Source organism: Dioscorea cayenensis, chromosome 20, assembly GCF_009730915.1.
Source record: "Dioscorea cayenensis subsp. rotundata cultivar TDr96_F1 chromosome 20, TDr96_F1_v2_PseudoChromosome.rev07_lg8_w22 25.fasta, whole genome shotgun sequence".
Classification (NCBI taxonomy): Eukaryota; Viridiplantae; Streptophyta; class Magnoliopsida; order Dioscoreales; family Dioscoreaceae; genus Dioscorea; species Dioscorea cayenensis.
The window spans coordinates 20286784-20296711 of record NC_052490.1 but is presented as its reverse complement, the minus strand read 5'-3'; the positions used below and the strand labels follow the sequence as shown (position 1 = coordinate 20296711).

The 9928-nt window shown below is 37.2% G+C and overlaps 1 protein-coding gene across 1 annotated transcript; it reads right to left on the bottom strand.

Moving 5' to 3' along the window:
- Nucleotides 1–1096: 1096 nt before the first annotated feature.
- On the bottom strand, nt 1097–4501 carry LOC120251336 (probable LRR receptor-like serine/threonine-protein kinase At1g53430). Its single transcript, XM_039259878.1, is given in 8 exon segments — nt 1097–1300; nt 1380–1530; nt 1685–1829; nt 1832–1921; nt 3619–3829; nt 3942–4008; nt 4192–4251; nt 4461–4501. Coding segments are annotated over 8 exon segments (969 nt in total).
- Between the last annotated feature and the right edge of the window lie 5427 nt (nt 4502–9928).

The following is a 9928-nucleotide window of genomic DNA, read 5'->3' as shown; positions in this document are numbered from 1 at the left end:
TAAGAAACAATGAATGCTCACTGTGAATGGCATCTTCTCGGTCAATTCTTTCTATAACTTTCTTAATGATGGGGGGATGCGTTGTTCGATGGCCAAGGTTATCTAGCGTAACACTTGTCCTAAGGAAATCAATATCTTTAACTGGCTGATTTGAAAACAGGCTTCCAACTGCCATATGTGTGTTGCGTCATTTTGGGATTAAGTCTATTGATTATCTCTTCCTTGCTTGCCCCTTCACTAGGCATTTGTGAGAGTATTTTGTGAGACTTCTTCAGCTGCCTTATCCGCCGCTCTCTATGTGTGATCTCTGGAGTTCTTGGTGGACTCTTCTACATCCTTCTAGCAGGGATATTAGGGCTTTAGTCGTGAAATTGCTTGTGTGAAATATTTGGCTTGCTAGAAATGATTACATTTTTAGCGCTATTGTTTTCCCTACACATGTTGTTATCTTGAAAATTGACCGCATGATTTTGTCGTAGTTCTCAGCAACGGTAGAGGGCTCTAAGGTAAAGTGGGAAAATTCCATTTCTACCATCCGGTGCAGCCTTGAGTTTTTGTGACCTTTTATAGAGGAGTTTAGTGCGACTCTGGTTACTGAGGAGACGCATGATTTTCTCATCGTACTAGTTTTCTCGTTCCAATTTTCTTTTTTTGTTCTTCATTCAATGTGGTTATATATGCTCTTTTGTATTTTAGGTTGTTGTTTCCACTTTTTGTACATGGCTAGTAGTTTCTAGTTCCCCCGCTAGTTTGTGGAGGTATTTGCTCTCTAATTAAAGTGTTTTATCCATTATTTTAAAAAATATAGTAGGAGAAAAGTAATTAAATAAAAAAAGTGATGCACCAGAGAATACAAGCGTGACAACTCCCCATACGCTGTTTCTCCCCAAATGGCCAATATTTTAATCCAGTCTCATTGCTATCATATTCATAACCATCAATGCTTAATGCAAGTAATCAAAAGAAATAAGCCCGCTTGTGGATGAAGTGTCTTCTTCCCCTTCAATATTTATACTTACTGTAGACTCCATCTAGGGCTCATTATATTTTGATGAACTCCCCATCAGCCTATTGTTATGAGAGAGTATCTCAAAGGTCACAACCCAAGTGCTGAGAACACTAGCTTCTTGCCTTCAATGATGTTCACTACGGCCGGTATTGTAGGCTTGAGAGATGGAGAATAATTGGTGCATGTGAGAGCTAAATTCAACAGCATCACTACCTCTTCCTTCGAGTAGTTTTGGCCTAGACTCTTGTCAACAAGTTCAACTAACCTCCCCTGCTCTTGTAGAATATAAGCCTAGAGTAACATTACATTTGATTAGTCTTGTTTTAATCACAGGTTATTATATGAATCTCAAGAATATTAGATTATTTACCCAATCAAGAAAATGCACACAGTCTTCCTTTGGCCTGTAGCTAATGTTGCACAACCCACTGACAGTCTCTAACATGACCACTCCGAAGCTGTAAACATCCGCTTTGTCCGTCAAGTAACCTCTCATTGCATATTCAGGGGCCATATATCCTCTAAAAATACCCAACAAACAAAATAAGAAACTAAGCATCTATTAAACAGAAATCTGGAAATGAAAAGCAGAGTATTAGATTTTCTCGTTCTGCACATCTTAAAAGTAATCTTGACAAATCACCATAAAGAAAGAAACAATGATGTTTCACTTACATAGTTCTAGCAATCTGAGTTCTTATGTGGGTTACATCTTCATCAAAAAGTCTAGCCAGGCCAAAGTCAGATAATTTTGCATTGAGATCTTTATCAAGCAGCACATTAGTTGCGTTGATGTCTCTATGAACAATTCTCAACTTGTTTCCTCATGGAGATATGCCAAGCCTTGAGCTATGCCGAGACAAATTCTAAGCCTTATTAACCAATTCAATTTTAGTTTGTTCTTTTCAGGACCTGTAAACCCAAACTCCAACTATGTTATTGTAGGATTATTCGGTGTTCAAAAACACGCGGCGGAAGGTAAAATAATCCAATTGAGGATCTATTTGTATTTAAAATTCATTTAACTAGTTAAAGATCGGATCTAAAACATACCTTTGAAGCGGATTCCTTTTTCTTTTCGAAACCTCTTTGATAATGCGAAGACTCTATGCGTATCCACACCGAGACCAACCTTTGCTTTCAACTCTTTGACAAAAATGGAATCGACGAACAACTTGAACTATATGTTTTAACTCACAAAACTCCCTTGATGGAATGTCCTTAATTATATTTATTTTTTTATCTAATGTATATAAGACCTTCTTCGGTTTCTCAAAACCTTTTAGTTTTTCTTCCGTTTCTCAAAACCTTTAAGACCTTCTTCGATTTCTCAAAACCTTTTGATTTTCCCAAAACCAAAACCACCAAGCATCCATGTGGCTTTTAGTTTTCTCAAAACCATCACATGCAAACATCATTCAATTTGTCCTTTAATATTAATTATATTCTCTATGCTAGTAAAGAACATAATAATATTCCATTTGGACTAATTAGTTTATTTATTTGATTAATCAAATAATCTAATTTAATTATCAAATAATAAAATAATTAATCCTTTAGCAAAGATTAGAACACTCGTTAGTGTGTGACCCCATAGGTTCAATACTAAGCCGGTAGCAAATTAGTCATACTAATTTCCTAATCAAGGTTTTGGTGTCTAGCAACACTCCTTAACAACCGGATAGCATGAAATATATAAATACTCTCAAGAAGCCATTGAAGAATAATGTAATATTTTCCTTTTGTCTATAAAGCCCCGGGTCAACCCTAGGATATAGTTGGACTGTCAAATCCCAATAGGTTACCAACTATGTTTCGTGTCAATTATAACCGACCAACGAATGCCTTAAGAAACTCTTTTCTTCTTCATTCAATCGCCTTGGCCAAGGACTTAATTTAGTCGTTATAAATAATGACAACATAGAGCTCAAACTCATTACCAAGAATCAATAAATTCCATCTTGATCAATCATTAATTCTACAAGTATTTAATCACACCCAATATCCTTTCAACTATTGGCCTAGGACAATAGATGTCCAGAACCAAAGTACGATAAATAACTTGTTAATTACTATGATGATCTCAGGTCAAAGGAACTATTATATCTCATTCTTCAAGAGAATATCCTATACAGTTTATGGTAACATTAACCATTAGGAATCCTCAATTGAGTCAGTTCAATGATCATATCTTCATATGCATCATCTATATATGTGATTTAGTTAATGAGATCACTAATCTTTATCTTATAGAGACTATCACACATATATTAATTAAATCAGATCACTAATGTCCTATTCTTAATGATCCTGTGACCAAAAACATTTTTTAGATTAAATAGTTTAGGACTTGACTCTCATTATTATGATCTCCATTATAATGAAAAGTCTCTAAATTTAATCAAGGACATTATCACATTAAACACTTAACATGATAAAAAGTTAAAGCCATATATTAAACAAACTACATTGTTCGAAATGTATTCTAATTATTTCATAAGAGATTGGGTCTAGAGCATATCAACTATATGCCTAACAGTTATGCCATTCCATTCATCAATACGAGTGTAATAATACAAATACGAGAAAAATTAGACAAAAGCACCCACCATGCAGAGCATTTGCAAGGCTGTTGTTTTCCATGAATATATAGATAAGCAATAACTGGTTTCCCTCAATGCAACAGCCATAAAGCTTGACAAGATTGGGATGATGTAGAGCAGATACTATTCCTATCTCATTCACAAATTCACGATTCCCTTGTCCAGACTTCGAAGAAAGTTGCTTCACAGAAATCAGAGAACCATCTGGTAAAACACCCTGCTTCAGATGAACTCCCAACTTATGAATGCACCAAAGTGGGTTGCTTGAAGTTGAAAAAAAAAAATACACCAGGACAAATACTAGCCCAGCACAAGGATCTGTAGGGTACCTTGTAAACGGGTCCAAAACCCCCTTCTCCCAAATTATTTGCATGATCAAAGTTCCTCCAAAACCCCCTTCTCCCAAATTATTTGCATGATCAAAGTTCCTGGTTGCAGTTTTGATCTATCCTAAGGTAAAAAATCCAGTCTGTAGCTCCAAGCCTTGAAGCTCTGCATGCTCACATATACCAAGAGCTTCCCTTAAACTACATAATATAAGAAATATCTATATATATATAGCAGAAAAAAATAAAGAACAATCTCATTATCTCACCATTGTTTCCAGCATCTTTCTTATCCAGGAATACAAGAGGAATACTGAGACCAAGAAAATCATCACACAACCAACGAGCAAAATGCCCATAAATGTCCCTTTATATAACTCAAGATTTTCATAAGTATCCGGCTTAAATCTGCAAAACATTTTCAGAGTGAAAACAAGAACACAGAGGAAAGGCAAACAAACTTTGTGGAGACTTACTATGTGTAATTGAGATAGAATAAATCAACAATGTGTTGCTATTTACCATAGCATTGAAGCTCTTGATGATTGACCGACCTGTCCCATAAGCTTCTTTTGCAATATTGAATTCCCTCAAAACCCTCTCGTCCTACACATTTAATTAGTGGTTCGATTTAAGTTTTTACTGCAAGCTATATGTAAACTATGCATGCTAGCGAAAAATAGAAAAGGGCAAGAGGTAACTATTTCTTAATACATTGAAACATAACCTGAATAGACACATCAATGAAGCGCCTTCCTACAGTGGAATACGTTTGATCATTAGTGAGAATTATCTCAGCAAAGTACAGTTTACTGTATAATTTCCATTCTGAAGGCAAAGACCATAGTATGTAAGTGAGAGGGAGCTCAGACGAGTGGTGGTATACAATTTAGGATTAGCATTGGATGCACCTACTATAGGTGACACATTTTTCACAACATATGATTGGTCTTTTTAGCCTAGAAAGTAACCTCTAGAGCTAAAAGCCCAATTTTCTCAAACAATATAATACAAATATATAACATAGGTATATACTTCTATACATAACATATACATACATATATACATCTAACACCCCCCTCAAACTCAAGACGGACAGTAGGACTTTGGTTTGGATAACATGAAGAGAGTGACAAGACGACAGCACCAAGAGAGACTAGCCGACTATGTCACAGAAGAAAGGGGATGAGGCAGACTGGCAACGCAAGTGCGCGGCTGACGGGCGGCGTCACAGGAAGAGAAAAGAGAAGGGGACTCGGCAGGCTGGCGGTGTAAGTGCGCAACTGACAGGCGACGTCACAGTAAGAGAAAAGAGAAGGAGATGCTATGGATTGGCGATGTAAGAGCGTCACTGGAAAGGAAGATACTCGGGGTACTAGTGTGTAACAATAAAAGTATTGTATAAACACCGTTGTAGTTTTTTTTAAAAAAATAAATTATATTGTGGGCCCATGGGATTTGGCACTAATTGTTTGGAAAAATTCTGCAGACAATGATGGGCCCTAGCAGTTTGTTGTGTTCTGTTGGAAAAGATGCTTCATTGGAGTCTTGTGTGTGGAAAAATGCTACATTGGAGTCGGTGTTTGGAAAGATTCTCCATTGGCTGGTTGTGTTTGGAAGTGAAAATATGCTTCAAATGAATAATTGGTTGTCCGGTAGGATTTCAAAGAAAAGTAATAATAACGGAAATGGTCGGCCGATTGTCCGGCGAGGACGGTGGTACAAGAAGCGAGCAACTTAGGGGTAGCCATGTACGGGAGGTGGCGGGCGGTGCGACGATGTTGGCTTTTTAATCAAGAGAAAAGAAGATAGAGATGTGAGAGGTGGCACACAACAAGAGAGAGAGAGAGAGAGAGAAAGAGAAAGAAAGAATGGGGGCCGGTGGCTGAGGGGCCGAGACGGGGAGAGCAATAGTGAGTGGGGCTCGGGCAGATCTGGTGCAGGTCGGGCTACATCTGCTGGGGCAGGCGGAGTTTGGGCGAACGTGTGTGGTGGTCAGCGTGGTGGAGATTTTGAGTTTGGTTACAGTTAACAGAGAAGCAAGAGGAAGAAAAGAGATGGGGGAGGCTCAGGTGGTCGGGGATGTTCGGCGGAGACCGGAAGGAGGAAGAAGAACCCTAATCTCTGATACGAAAAAACAGGAGAAAAGTACGATCTGATGCTCAGGTCGAGGGCTGGCCGGCAAGAGGAAGAGCCGGTGAGGTCAGTATGAGAAAAGAGAAACCTAATTTTTTTTTTTTGAATGAATGAATGGATGATGAAGAAAAGATGATGTAGATAAAGAGCACCGAGGAAGATAATCTTGGACTGCCGATGAAGATGGCCGAAGAGGATGGTCGAAGGATGGCCGGAGTAGTTGGTCAGAAAAAAAAATAACCTAACCTAGCTCGGATACCATGATAGAAGATGATAAATGAAGTATATGCCAGCCGAAGGCAGGTATGACCCTTTGGGTCTTATTTATAAGGGCAAACAATATAATACAAATATATAACATAGGTATATACTTCTATACATAACATATACATACATATATACATCTAACAGTAATATGATGTCCCTTGAATGTCGATGTTGTCTTCATACTCATTCCCATTAATGGTCATCCTACTGCCGCCACAGTTTATAAACAATTTGTCATCCACAAAAGTTTCAAAACACATGTACAATCATTGGAAATAAGTCTAATTAAAAAAACAATTTAGATTCAGATGCTCTTTTCAAAAGGAAAAAGGAATATTTTACAAGAATATATACTCCCTTTCTGGTATCCCAGAGCAAGGATTGTTCATCCTCAAACATGATTTTATCCTGCAAAAAAAAGAAAGATGTTTTGGGCAAAAATAGGGAAAGCTGTTCGAATGCAGGCTTGCTAAAAGTGTAAAAATCTTATGAATTGTTATCTGTTGATGAATAACTAGACACCATATTCCTTCAAGCATAAACCAAATGAACATTTAGTAAATGAAGGCAGGTGATTAAGAGAAATAAAACCTGATAAATTGAATTCTTACAAAATGCCTGTAGAGCAATAGCACCGTGCATTGTGTTCATCAAAACTGTTATAAGACAGATCACTGTAACATGTGTGTCATGAGCGAGATATGCAGCACAAGAAAGGCAATAATTAATTATACAATCAAATTCTTTTAATTAGCATAGCATACATGTGAATTTCACTTGTCAACATCGACTCTGGTATTGCTCCAGTTAGCTTGTTATTGTTAAGAAACTTGATCAATGTTATTAGTCAGTTGGCTTGCATAGAATTATAAGAGTAAACAAGACATTCGGTAGCTGGGATTAATGACAGGTACTAGAAATTGACTCAATATTGTGTATCAAAAATAAACTCACAAATATTGAAGGTACTTCAGGATTTGTAAATTGTCCGGAATCTATCCAATCAAGGCATTAAAAGTTAAATCTCTGCAAATAGAATTTTTGTATCAGCAGAAGATTTTAAAAGCCATTTCACACATATTTGCTGAATAATGCGTGTGTGATTTTGAATAACAGACATTTTTTTCCCCGAAGACATTCAATCACAAAAAGATGCCTTCGATTGTGTTCATAAGCTAAATCCACAAAGATTTAATTGGGTTCTTAAACTAAATGGTTCAGCTCTGTCTTTAAACCAAAGACAATTGTTTAATTTAGTCTTTGGTATATATCTGCAACCGTTGGCCATTAATTATCATTTATAGTCATTAGGCTAAGCTTGACTCGCTTCATGTACTATGACCTAACAAAAATTCCGCATGCCACGTGATGCGCCGAGTACACATCATTACTCCACTTGTTCAGATTATATATATATATATATATATTTCTATTAATATTGAATTACATAAATTGGAATTTATCCAAAAATATATATATATTGGATTTTATTTGTTTATTTTGATGAAAAGTGAATACCATTTTCACAATACTTGGCATAACTCTGCCACTTCAAATTAGAGGGTGAGTGTTTTAGGCATGTCAAGCACACTAATTTGTAAGTGAGTGATTTTGAGAAATTACTGGTAGTTTAGTGATAATTCATTAGAAAATATACAAGGGAACAAAGGTTTAAAATCAAACTCTCATAGTACTACTAATTATTACTGTTCACACACTATTTATTACTTGCCCAATACTATAGAGTACTATTTATTCATTATATATTTTCAGTGTGGATCATTTATGATTTTATGGTAATGGGGATTTATCATTGTGGGTTATGATCATTAATATATCATTTTGAGTGTGCATGGTAGGCCTTCATTGCTCCACATATTAGCCAGTTGACACACCCTTTGCGTGTGACCCGTAAGTGCAAGGGTTTGTCAAAGTAATAATACCCAGATGAGTGGGTTATCATATCCACAGGGAATAGTGATTAGAAACACCAAGATTGCTATTTAACTAAAGTGAAAATAGATTGATAGTGACGTGAAAAACAAATTAATGCAAATAGAAATAAGAAAAGAAGAGGGCGCAAGTAAAAGATAGGAGAGGCAATCGACGATAAATGGGGTACCCAGACATTGCTCACCCTAGGACTATTGTTTCAAGTGCAAGACCAATCATTATACTTCCTAACTGACATCTAATGAGTCATGGAGATCCTTAAACACACGCTCCCAAAACTTAAGATTAATAGTACTAACCCAACACTATGCCCTGGTGGAGAAATCTATCAATCTCGACACCTCACACTGTGCTAGGTTGCTTTAGGCTCTAGGGATTCCAAGTGATAAACCTCATTCTCTAATATAAATCTAACCCTTTGGTCCAGGTGAAAGATCCTAGTCACAATTAAGCCCCAGATACTAAAGTCACTTCAACGCTTCACTCTGTTGCTCGTGCAACTAAGCCCCAGCGGAGTTCATCCTTTAGCATTTCACTCTATTGTGACTACAAAGAACTCTTGGAACGTGGAGGTAGGATAAATCACAACGGTGAAAAAGGGGGCGCTCCGCTACCTCTCGACTCAACCTCTCAACCCTCTCCAATCTAGCTTTGTTTAATCCTCATGGTGTGTCACTCATCCACAAGGATTACCAACATAGACTCTCAACCCTAGTGTCACTCTAGGGGAAATCAACACAATAAGCATTCAAGATTGGAACTCAATTAAAAATATCAATTAAGGAAAGCGTAATAAAAGATCAAAGAAACAATATCATCCTAGGGTTTACAAGTCCAAGCACCCACTAAGGGTTTAGCTCTCCGTGGAGCAAAAAAAAATCAATAATGAAATCAAAAGTATAAAGATGCAATCCATGAGTAAAACCCCCTTGGTATTCATGTCGATAGTCTTGTGCAGTGGCCGTGTCTTCTCCAAAGGTCCACTCGTCAAACCTAGGGCACACCTCGCCGAATCTTTGCCGCCGAAAACTCCCCCAATAGCTCTCTTCCGAAGGAAACGCAGTGTCAAAGGCTGTAAACCTCTCTAAAAATCTTGCCAAGCCTCTCCAAAACCCTAGCCGCAGTCACCTCCAAAGTTGGGTAAAGGATGGAGAAAATATGGAAAAAAGAATACCCAAATCGGTACAAGTCACAACTTTATAAAGGGCTGGAATCGGGAATCCACACTGGCGTGGGTAATTTCCACACGGGCATAGGTCTAGAGAGAGATCTCATTCCAACTTTGTATGGGATTAAGGGTAATAACTTTGACAAAAGGATTGTCTTCAGTTTGAATTCTTGTCGATTCTTGTTAAGATTTCATAGGGTGTAATGCGATCGTGGGGTTGTTTGTATTAGCACTATACTGAATCAGTACTATTCATCTTGAGAAAGGGGATAGTATACTTTAGGATTTCTCTCGGTTCAATTAATAATGCTATACTTACAACCATTATCCTAGACTTATAAAACCCTAGAGAGAGTCTATGCGTGAGCACCATGTTCCGCTTGCTTGTTTAGCTATACTTATTTCAACGCTTTAGTTTTGTTTTCTTTTTAATTTGCTTTAGACCACATAACTTTGAATAGGCTAG